The 15,627-nt window shown below is 38.0% G+C and overlaps 1 protein-coding gene across 3 annotated transcripts in view; it reads left to right on the forward strand.

The window, feature by feature from the left end:
* Positions 1–15,627, forward strand: part of MGAT4A (alpha-1,3-mannosyl-glycoprotein 4-beta-N-acetylglucosaminyltransferase A) — a 504,464-nt gene that overhangs the window by 87,257 nt on the left and 401,580 nt on the right. For all 3 annotated transcript variants that reach the window (XR_010934342.1, XM_067704225.1, XM_067704226.1), the window contains 7 exons: positions 221–335; positions 1,455–1,585; positions 5,119–5,226; positions 5,342–5,535; positions 7,391–7,469; positions 8,140–8,206; positions 15,392–15,504. Coding sequence is in view for 2 of the 3 variants with exons in the window: in XM_067704225.1 (XP_067560326.1) it covers positions 221–335; positions 1,455–1,585; positions 5,119–5,226; positions 5,342–5,535; positions 7,391–7,469; positions 8,140–8,206; positions 15,392–15,504 (807 nt within the window). In the remaining variant the exon portion in view is untranslated. The remainder of the gene's footprint in view (positions 1–220; positions 336–1,454; positions 1,586–5,118; positions 5,227–5,341; positions 5,536–7,390; positions 7,470–8,139; positions 8,207–15,391; positions 15,505–15,627) is intronic.

Here is a 15,627-nt window from a genome sequence, read left to right on the forward strand (position 1 = left end):
GGGATGGAACCCGTGCCCCCTGCATTGGAAGCGTGGAGTCTTAACCACTGGACTGCTAGGAAAGTCCTAAAATTAATTTTTATATTTTCATCATTTTTGACCATTGTTTCCTTGATTGTCATTATAAAAGTGTGCTTCAGTTTTTCCATAGTAAAGGATGTTCTCTTTAAATCTTCCTTCTCTTTCTGATTTATTAATATGATTGTTCAACTTTCTTTAGCTTGAAGATGATATTATTGTCAAGCAGAATTACTTTAACACCATAAAAAATTTTGCACTTCAACTTTCTTCTGAGGAATGGATGATACTTGAGTTCTCCCAGCTGGGCTTCATTGGTAAGAAAAGTTTTAGATTTATTTACTTTTCAGAAATAACTGGGACTTAGAATCTTAGACTATTTTTTTTTTTTACCTTAAAGTTGTCTTTTTTCCTCTGGAAATGGATTGCTTTTGAGAAAATTTAATTTTGGTAAACTTCTGTGTATAAAATGTTGAAAGTCAACCCAAAATAGTATTTGGGGAGTTCTAAGATGGTAATATTTACTCTGGAGTTCTGCAAGGCAGCCCTGCTGGCTTTTCATGTCCACAGAGAGCCAATCACTGTCCTGGGGAGCATGTCTGGTTCCTTCTCGGACACTTCGAGTTCCTGTTTTAAAGCCCAGAGCTTTTGCAAGATTGGGGTTCTTTTAAGAAGAGTCCTGCACTAGTGGTTTTCTAATAGGAATTCCTGGTATTTGACATAGTACATGAAGTTCTTGTTCAGTCATTAGTTTGTATTCATGTATTGCTTTCAGGGACTAGTAAGGGTACTTATTTTTAAAGTTTTTTTTCATTAAAATTCCTAAAGTATCCAACTAAAGAGAATATGTTTAAAGTTGAAGGTTGAAGGAAATTTATAGGTCTTAAAAAACACCCCAGAGAGTAACATTTCGCTGCCTCTAATGCTTTAAATCTGTAAGTATTAGAGGCTGGGGCTTTGATCTTGTTGATCATTTATCTCAAAACTTAATTTAAGACTCAAAAAACATCTTTATTTGTGAAGGTTTCAGTGAAGACAAAATCAGGAGTCCTTGTTTTTGCGTGTATTGATTTAGTTAAATTTTTTTTTTTTTTTACTTAAACCTCTTAAGTCCCTTTTTTATGGGAAGAATTTTAATAAGACATGAAGGAAAAATCTCCAGCTTGCTTCTTGAATCCTTTGAGCTAGTAGTTGTATGATAGACTTTGTAATGGAGAAAGTTAGGAGTTCAGTACCTACTTCTGTTTATACTCAGGTGACAACTAAACTTAGCTAAAGCAAGTTTGCTTTTGATAAGACAGGTGGGGAAATTATTGATAATGATTTATAGTTGAAAGCACAAGCTTTCGTGTATTTGTTGTACGGATTTCACTCATTTAAGCTGTTTTGTTGCTTGGCTTCTTTATTACAGTTACTGATTGGGAATATCTTTTCAGGTAAAATGTTTCAAGCGCCAGACCTCACTCTGATTGTGGAATTCATATTTATGTTCTATAAGGAGAAACCCATTGATTGGCTCTTGGACCATATTCTGTGGGTGAAAGTCTGCAACCCTGAAAAAGATGCAGTAAGTTAATTTCTTATGCGGGTAGAAGAGGCTTCTTTTATGTTTTTAGTGAAAGTGATGACTCTTAGGGAACCAGATGTTGTAAACGAACAGTTAAATAGGTAGCTGGAAGAAAACAGTGTTCCCACTTACCAGTGTAAGTGCTTGCCTTCTTTCTAGAACTACAAGAAGTTCCTGTTCTGGAGGGACTTTTAAGTCAGTGAAGCACACCTTTCTTTAAATTGCTGATGAATGTTTATTGTGTCTTGAGGCTCTGGTGTTTCCTTGCTGTTGGCCATATCTGTCCTGTGTCAGGGGGGAGTTGTTTTGGTTTTCTTCACATCCTCTGTCAGCTTTCTTTTTTCAAATACTTTGGGGACAATATCGGACCCCAGCACACCTGGATATAAGGAATAGAATGGAGGTCATATTTTATACCAAAACAATGACAAGTCAAAAGTGTACCTTTTTTGTATTGTGTTACTTGTAAGAAGCCAATGTTCATGCTGATATGCTGACCTTTGGGATGTTGGTGACAGGGTAAGTCAGTAAACAATGATTTTTGCTTGGACTATTCAAATATTAAGTTATCGCCACTGAAATCTTATTGTAGAAAGTAAATTAATATGTTTTTCTTGTCTCATTTGAATTGTATCTCTGGAAAAATTTTTTAAATTATTGGCTGTAAGCATAAATAAAATATGAATACACATTCTTAAAAATGAATGAGTCACTTTGACATGTAATAACAAGGAAATCTTTATTATAAGCATATGTCATTATAGTGTTGACTTATTCTCACAAACAGACATTTAATTTGATTTCATGACCTTATATTCCCTAGAACAGTTTGATCATCCTATCTGCCAGTTAGCTTTTAGGACACCCTCTTCAGGTGTCTGTAAGCTATTGCTTTCTCTCTCTTTTAAAAATAACCACTTTCTTAGAGCAAATCATGGTGTGTAGCGAAATAGCAGAGTACCAGCTTTCCAAAAATGACTGAACATATAAATCGATTCGATCAACTCATTTTTACGAGGTAAGCCCTTACCTGTATTTTCTTTGTGATTTACAGGAATTTTTATTGTATGACACAGAACAATTCATGTCATCTTTACATTTGTACAACACACTTGCCTTTAATTGGTCCTGTGCAGTTTTACCTAATATGGTGGTTAGGTTCTTAAGTGAGCTTGTGAGGTGAAAATCTCTGAAAGTAAAAATTAAAACCATGAAGATACATTCTTCCACCCGTCTTTCTATGGCCTGTAATTTTTCAGCTGCTTCCACTAGGATGTCACGGAAGCTGTCACCACATACTTGCTGGCTCCAGAATCACATTCCTTTGACAGGGGTCTAGGAGACCCTTCCATTCACACTTACTTCACTGAGCATAATACCCTCAAGCTTCATCCATGTTGTTGCAAATGGAAAGATTTCTTTTTTTTATGTTTGAGTAGTATTCCTGTGTGTGTGTGTGTGTGTGTATGTGTGTACGTGTACACAGCACACCTTTATCCATTCATCCATTGATGGGCACTTAGGTTGTTTCCATATCGTGGCTATTGTAAATAATGTGATGAACATAGGGGTGCATGTGTCTTTTCTGATTAGTGTTTTCGTGTTCCTTGGATAAATACCCAGAAGTGGGATTGATGGGTCATATGGTACTTCCTAGTTTTTTGAGGAATCTCCATACTGTTTTCCACAGTGGCTGTACCAGTTTACATTCCCACCAATAGTACCAAGCAAAAACAAACACGTAGTTACAAGAACAGAGTGGTGGTTACCAGACGGGATGGGGCAGGGGTTGAGTGGCGGGGTGAAATGGGTAAAGGGGGTCAGCTGTATGGTGATGGATGGAAACTGACTTGGTGAGAACACTGTAGTGTATACAGAAGTAGAAGTATAATGTGTATTTGAAACTTATATAATGTTATAAACCAATGTTACTTTAAAAAAAAAAAGCATTCACACATTTTTCCAAAGGTTTATGGACCTGCTTTGACTCTTCGGGCCTGAATGTGTCATTCGTTGCCTGTGTGTTGAGTGGCGGGCTCGGTCTCAGGCACTGCTGCTTCTCATCCTCTCTCGCCTCCACTGTCCCACCTCCCCTCTCCTCGCTCCTCCCCTGTCCTCTCCCTCCCTTACCTTCCCTCTCCTTCCACTTGAGTGTTTTATTTGTGTAAATAAAATATACAATTTCACCTCTACTCTCCTGTTAGCAATAATGCTAATGAAGTAAACCTCTTGAGAAAAATTAGGCATTTTAACACCCAGGAAATAATTGGAGGTCTTTCAAAGTGGAAATGTCTTATACATTTGTCTTTTTCAGTATGTTCTGGGCCCAAAACTTATACAAGTCATTGAAAATGGAAAGGATTTATAAAAGCATGACAAGGTAGCCATGGCTGTCCTGAAGCACTGAGCTAACGAATGCACGAGAGTCCTGCCAGGGCTGTAGGTCCCACATGCTATGATCACACGAGAGGAGCTTATAATCGAAAATATGGGCCATGGGGCACTTAGAGCTGAAACATAGGTGTCTCCCAACTGTGCTGAGTTGGATTTGTCTGGTTTTTTTTTTTTTGCAGTACGCGGGCCTCTCACCACTGTGGCCTCTCCCGTTGCGGAGCACAGGCTCCGGACGCGCAGGCTCAGTGGCCATGGCTCATGGGCGCAGCCGCTCTGCGGCATGTGGGATCTTCCCGGACCGGGGCACGAACCCGTGTCCCCTGCATCGGCAGGCGGGCTCCCAACCACTGCGCCACCGGGGAATCCCGATTTGTCTGTTTTGATGTTGTGTCCTTGCTTGTAGTCCACTTGCTGGCTCACATTTTCAGATTGCTTTCATGCAACAAAATGTGCTTTTTCTTATCTGCAAATTCTTCATTATATTATCCAATTAAAGATATTTTGTGTATTTGAACCAAACCTCTAGAGTTTGTGCATTTTAACATTAAAAGTCAAATCTAGGGGCTTCCCTGGTGGCGCAGTGGTTGAGAACCTGCCTGCCAATGCAGGGGACACGGGTTCGTGCCCTGGTCCGGGAGGATCCCACATGCCGCGGGGCAACTAGGCCCGTGAGCCACAACTACTGAGCCTGCGCATCTGGAGCCTGTGCTCCACAACAAGAGAGGCGGCGACAATGAAAGGCCCGCGCACCGCGATGAAGAGTGACCCCCGCTCGCCGCAACTAGAGAAAGCCCTCGCATGGAAACAAAGACCCAACACAGCCAAAAATAAATAAATAAAATTAAAAAAAAAAAAAAAGTCAAATCTATATTGACCTATTTTGAAAGGTAGTTGAAATTAAATCCTTAACTCTTCCCTTGGAAGTGCTTATTTTTAATTTCCGCATCGTGTCTGTTTATCAAGTAGGTAGCAAATCTATTAATGCCTCAAAGGGGACCCTAAAGAAACACGACTTGGAATTATGAGATGAAGCTGGATTTTCTTTTCAATATTTACCCTTCTGAAGGGCTTCTCATCTTTCAGAGGAGGACAAGATTTCACTTTATAATGTAACACTAACTTTCCCGTTTAATATTTAGAAACATTGTGATCGACAGAAAGCAAATCTGCGGATTCGCTTCAGACCTTCTCTTTTCCAACATGTTGGTCTGCATTCTTCACTAACAGGAAAAATTCAGAAACTCACGGTTGGTGATCTAATTTTATTTTTCTCATGCACAGACAATTTGTTATCTACTGTATCATCCTTGTTCTTCTGAAGTATAAATGAGCCGTATGTTGTTAATATGTCTTTCCTCCTAGGATAAAGATTACATGAAACCATTACTTCTTAAGATCCATGTAAACCCCCCTGCAGAGGTATCTACTTCTCTGAAGGTCTACCAAGGACATACACTGGAGAAAACTTACATGGGGGAGGATTTCTTCTGGGCTATAACTCCAGTAGCTGGAGACTACATCCTGTTTAAATTTGACAAGCCAGTCAATGTGGAAAGGTAGGTCATTATCGAAATATAATTTGGTCTTACAATTCAGACCTCTTATTCATAATGTGATCTATGATGGAATTTTTGGTGTATATAACACGTGAGCAGTCAATGAGTCCTACATGTTGGATTATAAAATACATTTTGTGTAACTCAGTAACAGTATGGGTATGTTGCTTACAGATATAATACCAGCATTTAGTGATAAATTCTATTGGTATTTCTGAATGTATATTTAGTATAGATTTTTAATACTTTTATGTAGAACTCTCCCTCAGAATCCCAAATTAGTTTTCACGTCCTTATCCTAGAATATCCCTTAAGATTTGGCTGCGAGCTAGTGGATGGCCCAGCAATTTGGTTGAAATGATAAATTTGACAGCCTATGACTATTCCTATCCAGTATTTCTGCAAGTGCTGGAAGTGCAAGTGCTTTTAGTACACCATGGAAGCATTTAAAACACTTTTATGTGTTTCAGCATTTCTGTTCACTTTACAGAATTTGGGACTTTTTCTCCCCATTTTTTACTTAACAGTCACAATTCCTTCCATCTTTCCTCAGTTTTGGGTATGTTCCCCAGACTGTCTGTGGCATACTTCCATGTAATCCCCAGAATGTGATGTTATGTCTTCTCCTTTGAAGGCCATTTGGTTTTTAGAACCTGCCAAAAATAATTTGGAATAATTCTGTTTAAGGTGGTCAAAAACAATGCATAGCTATATGTAATGCTATTAATTTTCTTTTACTGTAAACTGATTCTAAACTGGAATCAGTTTAGATTCCAGTAAACAGTAAACAGTTACTCTAAACTGATTCTAAAGAGGAATTTAAGTGTAAAAATGTTATAACCAATGGGAAGATCACTGGCAAGACATATTAGAATACTTTTGAGTAATATTTTGCACTTATATGAGTATATAATATTGGTTTCGTTGTTATTTAATGTTCATTTTTATACTATGTAGTGGAATTCTGCTCTGTGAGGTATTGTTCACCACACTTGAGTCCTCATAGAATTAAAAATAGCACTCTTCTTTTACCTCAACAAGAATAGCCTCAAACCACATTTATGGGTTTATTTTTAGGAAATAAAAATAATTCCATCAAAGAATCTACTAAAGAGCTCATATATTCGAGATCAAACTTAGTAACAACAAATATATTTACAATAAACCTCTTAATGCCCCTACTGAGGGCACTTTTCTAGCGAAACACAATTCTTCTAAAGTGACAGTATATGTGAATTTTCTTGGAGTCCATGCACAGACCCACCCTTCCTAGGACAGAGAAAAGGGATCATTTGATTTTCACCATAACTTATTTGCTGAGAGGGGAAAAAGCAGAAGTTGTATTTATTAATACAGAAGTGAAGTGTTAGGAAAAAAATTCTCTGTGTAACATACGTATGTGTTCATTATACAAAAATTTTAAGGTGTGAAGAATGAGGAAAACAATCATAACCCCAAGGATACCATTATGACCATATTGACACTTTTATTTTCTTGGTAACTGTGTGCACTTTCTACTTTGAGATCGTGGTCTACATGTAATTTTATATCATATATTATCCAATATACTCTGTCACAAGTGATTCACAAGCATTTTAATGGCTGCATCAACAGCAACAAAACACTGTCATCTTTTTTTTTTTTGTCAAGTACATTATTGTTATGCAGCAAACATGCCCCTCTGATAGAGGAGCTATTGCATCCCCCTTAGGTTTTAATTTCCCTGCAACTATTCAGGACATATGATGTGCAGTCACTACAGACTTGAGCGTCGTCAACCTTATTCTGAGGTAAGGCCCCCTTCTGAACCTTTGTGGAGGATAGTCTGACTATATTTTTATGTTTGGCTTTTCAGTTATTTGTTCCATAGTGGTAACCAGGAACATCCAGGGGATATTCTGCTCAACACAACTGTAGAAGTTTTGCCTTTGAAGGTATGGCTATTTTTTCTCCTAAATTTTCCTTGAGAACTAATATTAATAGACCTGATTTGAGGCTCTTCCTGTTTAAGAAATTCTCATGATGGCAGGACCTTAGTGGTGAGTAATACCAACTTCTTTTGGCAATATGGAACACCTGGTATATTGTCCTGTTTGCCTTCATAGAAAGAGCCTTTATTTTGTTTCCTGTTGGAAAGTAACTTGGACATTTGTACTGGGAAAATAAATGAATCATTATTTTACTTTAATGTTTACTTGCTGTTTGTATTTTGAGTCCCAAAATACCATGCAGTTTTAATGCCTGTTGAATAATGTAGAAAGTTAATTTATTGGTCACTAAGGAATGCTTAATTTCTTTCAAGGTAACACACAGTTCTTTACTTCTGTATATTTTTAATAGAAAACAGCATTCTATTAAATTGATTTAAACTGGAAATTAATTAAAATTAAAAATTTCTAGCCAACAGTATATTATATACAGATTCAGATGGAGCACTTATACTGATTGATAAACCTTTTAAGGTTCAAGACTGACATGGCATTTTCTCTTTTCAGAGATAGCTGTGCCACAGATGCCACTTTTATATTTATTAAGATATATTAATAACCTAGATTTGTTTTAAATAGAAGTAATTATTTATAAGATGTTTTTGTTCTATTTTAGAGTGAAGGTTTGGAAATCAGCAAAGAAACCAAAGACAAACGATTAGGAGACGGTTATTTCAGAATAGGTAATACCTACTTGAAACTAGTAAAATGTCCTTTACTTTTTTGGACTTAGTCCTGAAGTAATTTTAAGTTCTTTTCAGATATTAAGCAGCTTCAGGATTATAAATACCAGTGTACTCTTTTATTTGCTCTCTGTGTTCTAGTACATACTTTTATTATTATCTTGACCCAACTAGGGTTTCAGATCAAAGGTTCATTTCCTGGTTCCTCTTGCTCTCTGCATCTGCTGCTTCACTGTCGTCACTGGTAGATAATCCGCCTTCAAGCTGCCTCCTGCAGTCTCGTACTGGACGATCTTAGCTGACTGCTCTCATGATCCCAGCAATATCCGTGCGCCAGAATCTGAGCCTTTAGCCCTGCCTCCCTCCTGAGCTTTAGATCTGTACTGAGATGCCAGCTGACAAACTACGTGGGGGCCACGTAGCCATCTACCCGGAGCGTCTGTAATATGAACATTTCGTCATTGGTCACCATGGTTTGTGCTGTCACGATTCATCTAGCTGCCTGAGTCTAACCTTGGGAGACACTCTGAAACCCCGCACCCACCTTCACTGTCCATTAGCATAAAATGTCTATTTGTGTCTGAATGTGCATTCACCCTACTGCAGCGATACTCTGCCTCTGTTTCCCAGCCAGTACACCGAGCCACTGTAGCTCCCTTGCCAAAACCTAAATGCTGTATTAACCTGGCTGAAATACCTTAATGACCTTCTGTGATCAGATTCCTTAGCTCCCACCCACTTTCGTATCTTGTTACTTTCCTCTTATGCTTCATCTCTCCAGTCCTGAGATGTGTTCCTCTAATGCCCTGTGCTCCCAGCCGTGTCTCTGTCCACTTTCCCCACCTGAAACGATGGATTGGTATTTCTCCTCCTGATGAATACGTTCTCATCCTTTATTAACAAGTTCTCCTTGGCTCTTCTTACCACAGTGCATGCACCTCTTCTGTGTAATCGCGTTTCGTAGCTCAGTTCTGTGCGCTCACTGTGGAAGGGGGAGGGGGCTTTGTTGCTCAAGCACTCCTGTGATTAACGTAGGACCTGTCCTTTGATGGACATCAACTCAGTGGATGATTATATATTTTCTTTTCACTTAAATTAATACTTTTCCTAGTGGTAGGCAGAAGAGATTATTGGGCAATTAATATTGTAGGTATACAGGACAGAGGCATTCTTATAACTCTTTCAAGCAGTTTTACGTTCAGTGAATGTCATTCAGTGTTTGCTACAAGGCTTGTACAGTCACCCTGACTAATTTCTATATCGCTTAGTGGATAGATGAGTTTAATTATTTTCATATTTGGGTTATATTTTAGCCCACCCTAGAAATGTTCATAAGATTAGCTGTGTATATGAGACATTTATTAACCCTATTACCTATGAGTTATTAAATTTCTGAGAATGTTGTGTTCTAGGTTATGAAAGTAGCATAGGAAATAGAGACATTTATATGATTGCAGTAATTTGAAGATAATGACCATCTAAAACATCAACTCATACATATTTACAACTGGAAGAGAACTGATGGGTGATCAGACCTAGGACCTTGTGTAACAAAAGTGTGCATCAGAAACAAAAGCAGCTGATTTTTTTTCAAGTTCATATAAAAAATTCTGCTCCCTGAAGAAGTATGCTTTAGCTGAATGGTGTGTGAGGGGCTCTGTAGACCTTTTTCTAGTGAGACAACCAAAACTGGTGAAAGGTAGTTTTTTAGAAAAGTACAGCAAATAGAGAAACATTAGCTCGTAAAGTCTGAATCTCAGTAACAGCATTAAGAGTCTGTGGCATTGGAGCCCTGACTCGCTCATTACCCACGCTGGCCAAGCTCAGTGACTCAGAAGCTCTACTCTGCATGTCCAGCCAAAAATACGGACTCCCTCTCCCACCAGCCCCCACTCCAGGGCTGCGGTATCTCACCAGAAAGGGCAGGCCACCAGCGTCTGTCACCTCCCCAGCTCTCTGTTGCAGAAGCTCCGTTCCAGACATGAGCAGCTTAGAAATCTGAGGCTCCTTTCCTCCACCTAACTTCCATTCATCGGGCGAACCTTTGCTGCAGGGACGGCAGGGTGAGAGTCCTTGGCCCTGATCACCTCCCCCAGCCCACTGGTCCCCGCACACTGGGAGAGGTCAGCCAGGACACGAAGGGCTACTGCTACAATCCAGTGCTCTGCTTGTAAAGCAGGGGTGTCACTTTAGCTGGGAGGTGGGCTGCTGTCCCTGCCAGGGGTCCTGAGCAGTGGTGCAGAGATTTTCTCCAGGGGAGAGGCAGGCCATCAGAGAGCTCTGTAGCGCACCCTAAGGGGACTGCCTTACTTGAAACAGAACTTGGGGAAGTTCAAGCCCAAGGGCGCTGTGGAACATGATGGAGATTTTGGTGGTAAACAGTTAGGAGGAGACTGGTAGCTACATTCAAGCTAAACTGTAGCCCATCCAGAAGTTTGACAGAGAGAACCAGAGAAAGAGGTCGCTAATAAGAGCCCTCTTGGGTGGGACAAGCCACAAAGGCTGGTGCTACAAAGGGGCCTGGGTTCAATAGGATCAGACTGTGCAGCAACTTATGTCCAAAGGCATTGTTGGAAACAGCAGACACCAGCTGGCAGTTAGCAGAGACCTGATGGGTGAAGGTGGGGTTGGCGGGATGGTAACTAAGGACAGTCTTGTGAAAGAAATACCACATTTATTAGTAGGTTAAAATTATGAGACAGCAGAAGAAGAGCCTTTCACAGAGAAACACTGGAAGAAGGAATGGACCACCGTCTGGGTAGCAGAAGGGCGTCCACGGAGGGCATGACCTTGGAAGTCCCCCCTAATGCCAGGGTTTGGGGATTCCAGTCACTCTTTAGTCATTTCCTCCTTCATTTTCCCCTTCTTTTTTATCTTTTAATGCTTACCTACCAGACCATTGGGTTAAGGACAAAAGTTAAATTTGTTGTTTGGAAAGTTAATACAGGTACATGGTACCAAATACAAATTTAAGAGGGTAAACTTGTCTCCTTCCCTCTTCTTTTCCCTCCTACCCGGTGCTTCCCAGAGGCAATTGCTATAATGATTTGTATTCTTCTAGAAGTATCTACTCATAAATAAAAATATTTTAGTATATTCTTTGAAAACACACAATCACACATAGATGGTAACATACTCTACAACCTTGTTCTACATCTTGTTTTTTCACTGAACAAAATACATATGTGCATATAGAAGATGAACATTTTTTTAAAATTGTAAATATTTCAGATGCACAAAAAGATACAACTAATAATGTAATGAATATCAGTGTATGCAGCTTAAGATTTGCCAGTTCAGTTGCTCTTCCCTAATTATCTTCTTTCCCCACCGACCCAAGGGTAACTACTATCCTAACTTTTGTGGTTACCATTTCCATATATGCTTTTACTACATATGTGTGATATATCCCTGAATAATGCAGTCTTATTTTGCTTGTTTTGAAATTTGATATGAATGATGACATTCTGTAGTCTACAGTTTGCTTTTTTCTCTCACCATTGTGATATTCAACCATGTGGATGTGTGTATCTATGGCTTATTCATTTTCATTGCTGTATTGATCTCCATGGATGAATATATTGCTGTCTGTTCTGTTTGGTCATAAAGTGTGTTTCCATCTTTTTGCTGGCCTGAACACGTAGGCACATGTATGAGAGTTTCTCTACAATGTATTCTTAGGAATGGAAGCAAGTCACAACTGCATTATCTACAACTTTACTTCGTTCTTTCTATTGTTTCTTCAGTCTTTTAATGGGCTGCCTAATATTCCCTTGTATTAGCATGTTGTAATTAAATTAGCCAGTCTCCTAATCATGGGCACTTAGATTGTTCACAATTTTTGCTGCAGTCTATATATGCTTTTTGCACATGTGAGAGTATATCTGCAGCATAAAATTGCTGGGCGAGAGTCTTTTAATGAGGCCAGTTATATAATTTGCTAATTATTTTTCTAATTAAATGAGCTCATCAGGTGATAGATTCAGATACATTATAAGTTAAAATGTTTCAAGTTCCACAGCATTATTCAGCCCTGAATTCCCTTCCTAACTCAATATTAAATTATACTGTTTTTGTAGCATACATTCCCTACCCCAGTCTAGCACCAAATAAGGACATACTTTTATGAAATAAGTATTAATTTTTAAAATAAAAACATTACTTTGGCAGTTCATAAGTTGAATATTTCCTGTACAAATGAAAATGAACTTTCTCCAGTATGGATTTTCAATTTGAATGTATCTTATCTTACTATGAGCCTAGTCAATATATTTTAAGACTCTAGAATTGACACATAATTTAATGGTTAGCTAATGACAGCCCATGGGCCAAATGTGGCCCACTGCTTGTTTTCTAATAGCCTGTGAGTGAAGAATGTAGAAATTTTTTTCATTATTTTCATCTTTAAATGGTTGAAAAAATAAAAAGAATAGTAATATATTGTGACATGTAAAAACTAGAAAATATTCAAATTTCAGTGTCCATGAATAGAGTTTCTTTTAACACAGCTATGCTCATTTGTTTACGTGTTGTCTGTGTGCTTTTATGCTACAACAGCAGAGATAAGTGAGCAGTTGCAAAAGAGATGGCGGTGGTGCTCTCAGTGCTTTGAATTGCTGCTTAGTGCACTACAAATAGCTTTGATGCATTATAATTTGACAGTGTTTAAAGTGCCACACACATAACTCTACTGTGACATTTAAAAAAAAATTACCAGTGATTACCCTTCATGTCAAAACAGGAAGAGAAAAGTGGACTTTGAATGTTGTGCTTTTTAACACAGTGGAATATGGGTTGTTTTACAAAATTAGATGGCAGGTTATGTGGTTATTACACAGTGACACAAGAGCTGTGCTAAAGAGTACGTTACCACTACTAAGCGCTCACAACAATATCCCCAACTCACAGGAAAGCAATGGTCAGAAAAATTAGAAGATTTAAAATATGATATCTCATCACTGAGAATTTCTTCACAAAAATAAAAGAGTCAAATGACACTGTAACCAAAGTTTGTTTCAAACTGGCTCATGTGTTAGCCAAGCAAGAAAACCATTTACCAATGATGAGTTAATTAAATCATGTTTAACTACAGCAGATATGTGTGCCCAGAAAATAAACTCATTTCGGACCATCAGGCTTTCAGCAATAACTATTGCTTGAGGAGTTGGGGACTTTGGGAACAATATCAGTAGTCAAAAAGCAATGCAAATTATTTGAGCAGTTTTCCTTGGCTCTTGGTGAGTTGACAGATATTACTGATACTGCCTAGTTGTTATTTGGAGTCAATGCCAGGTTTGAAGTGACTGAAGAATTGGTCTCTGTGAATAGTCTGTAGAGAACAAGTACAGGCAAGAATGTTTTCAAACCAGTTGAGAAAACACAAAGTTCATACAAACTGAAGTGGAATCTGCTAGGATGTTTTACAATGAATGGTGGTGAAAATATGTGTGGAGGAGAAGAAGGCTTAGATGGACAGATTTACAAAGCTTGCAACAATGTAAGGTGTTTAAAGCCTATGGTTATGTTATTATTCATCAGCAGGTGCTTTACAGAGAGTATTTGAGTCTGTCGTGTATCATTAATTTATTGAACCAGTTGTGTTGCCAGTGAACTTTACTTACTCTCATTGACTTCATCAACATCAGTTCTGTGAATTTTTGTCAGAAATAAGAACTGAATATCCTGACTTGCCCTGCCACACAGCAGTTCTGGGGCTTAGCAGTGATAAAATTTTATTGTGTTTTTTTTTTTTTGGTTTTGTTTTGTTTTAGCTCTGAAATAAGATTGAAAATTTTCCAAGTGAGAACTGCCCTCAACCACTATTATCTCTTTGAGAATTAGTTTTTGCTTCAGACTTGATAACGTTTCTTAATTCAACCTAAAAGTACAAGAGAAAGCAGTGCTTATGTGCAAAACTTATATTGCATTCAGGTCACTTTGATGACTATTAACGTTATTTGAACTGCAAGTAATAATATCAAGCTAATTGAGGAGCTTCCCCCAACCTTTGATTGAAAGTGATTCATCTGCAATGTAATGATGAGGCAGATTATCAAAGAGAAGAATCTAATAGAATTTTACGCAGATACCTTCCAAGTCATGGACATGCTCCATTAAAATCATGTGCTTGTGGATTAATAACAATATTTGCAGTATCTAGGCTGTGTGAAAGGAAGCATTCAGGATAAAATACATCAAATCTCATTATAGATCCACATTAACAGATGAACATTTGCAATCGATTTCGATGATAAGGAACACTAACTTTGAATACCAGTTAATTTAAGTATTATCCCCCCATAAGGAATTACATGCTCCTTAGTATTAGCAGAAAAAAAAAAAAACTTAGTTATTACATTTTGAATTTCATCAATAAAAATTTTGTGAAAATTAGTTTTCTCTTTTTCTATACAAGTACCTGGATGATATTCTCAGATGCCCTCTTGACCCACAAATCCCCAAATATTTACTATCTGCCCTTTTTAGGAAGTTTGCCTATCCCTGGCTTAGAGCAGTGTGGCTCAGAACAGACCATTTTCCTGTCACTTTTTCAGTAGCATTTTTGTTTTGTTTTCTTGCTGTTTCCTCACAGCAAGAAAAATTGAGTACTGAGCATGTTCTCTTCTATAGAACTTCTTGGTCCTTATCCTTACAGGAGAGCTTCTTGAGCTTATCATTTATAATGGAGTTTTATGTTGGAACTGCCTTGAGGAGGTATCACCTTTTAATTCCATCTAGATGTGACCTCGGAAACTGCTCAAGGCCAACAGTTGTGAGTCTAATTAAAGCACTGAAATTTGTTACTGTTGACTTAATCCTCAAAGTGATCAGACTGAAAGATGGTACAGAGTATATTTTGTAAGGTTTGTAAGTCACATTTTGCTAAAAACTTGTGTGTTAGTTGATGTAAGAACAAATATATTTGTTTTTTTTTAATTTGCAATAAGAAAATATATAGTTCTGCCTCTTTAAATAGGTTGCTTCTAATGTTTTTAAGCATATACTACTTCATGAAACGTTTAAAAGTTGAATAAAGGTAGAAAGAAGGAAAAATTTCACCCATGCTCTTTGTGTAAAAACATCCACTAGAAATATTTTGGTGTTTTCCTTCCCTGCTTTAAGTCAGTGAAAATTTATGTGTGCTTGTTTCAGTCTACCCAATGAGTGTTGATTTTTACTTTGAAGGGAAATTTGAGAATGGTGTTGCAGAAGGAATGGTGGATCCCAACCTAAACCCCATCTCAGCATTCCGACTTTCAGTTATTCAGAATTCTGCTGTTTGGGCCATTCTTAATGAGGTAAGACAATATATTAAATCAGTGAAACTGCTTAGATCCTACATTTTTTACAGCATTTGGATTTCATAATTAAGACCTTTTTGGAATTGAAAATTGCTATTTCATGCTGTTCACTATCTTGTA

This window comes from Pseudorca crassidens, chromosome 14 (genome assembly GCF_039906515.1).
Source record: "Pseudorca crassidens isolate mPseCra1 chromosome 14, mPseCra1.hap1, whole genome shotgun sequence".
NCBI classification, from domain to species: domain Eukaryota; kingdom Metazoa; phylum Chordata; class Mammalia; order Artiodactyla; family Delphinidae; genus Pseudorca; species Pseudorca crassidens.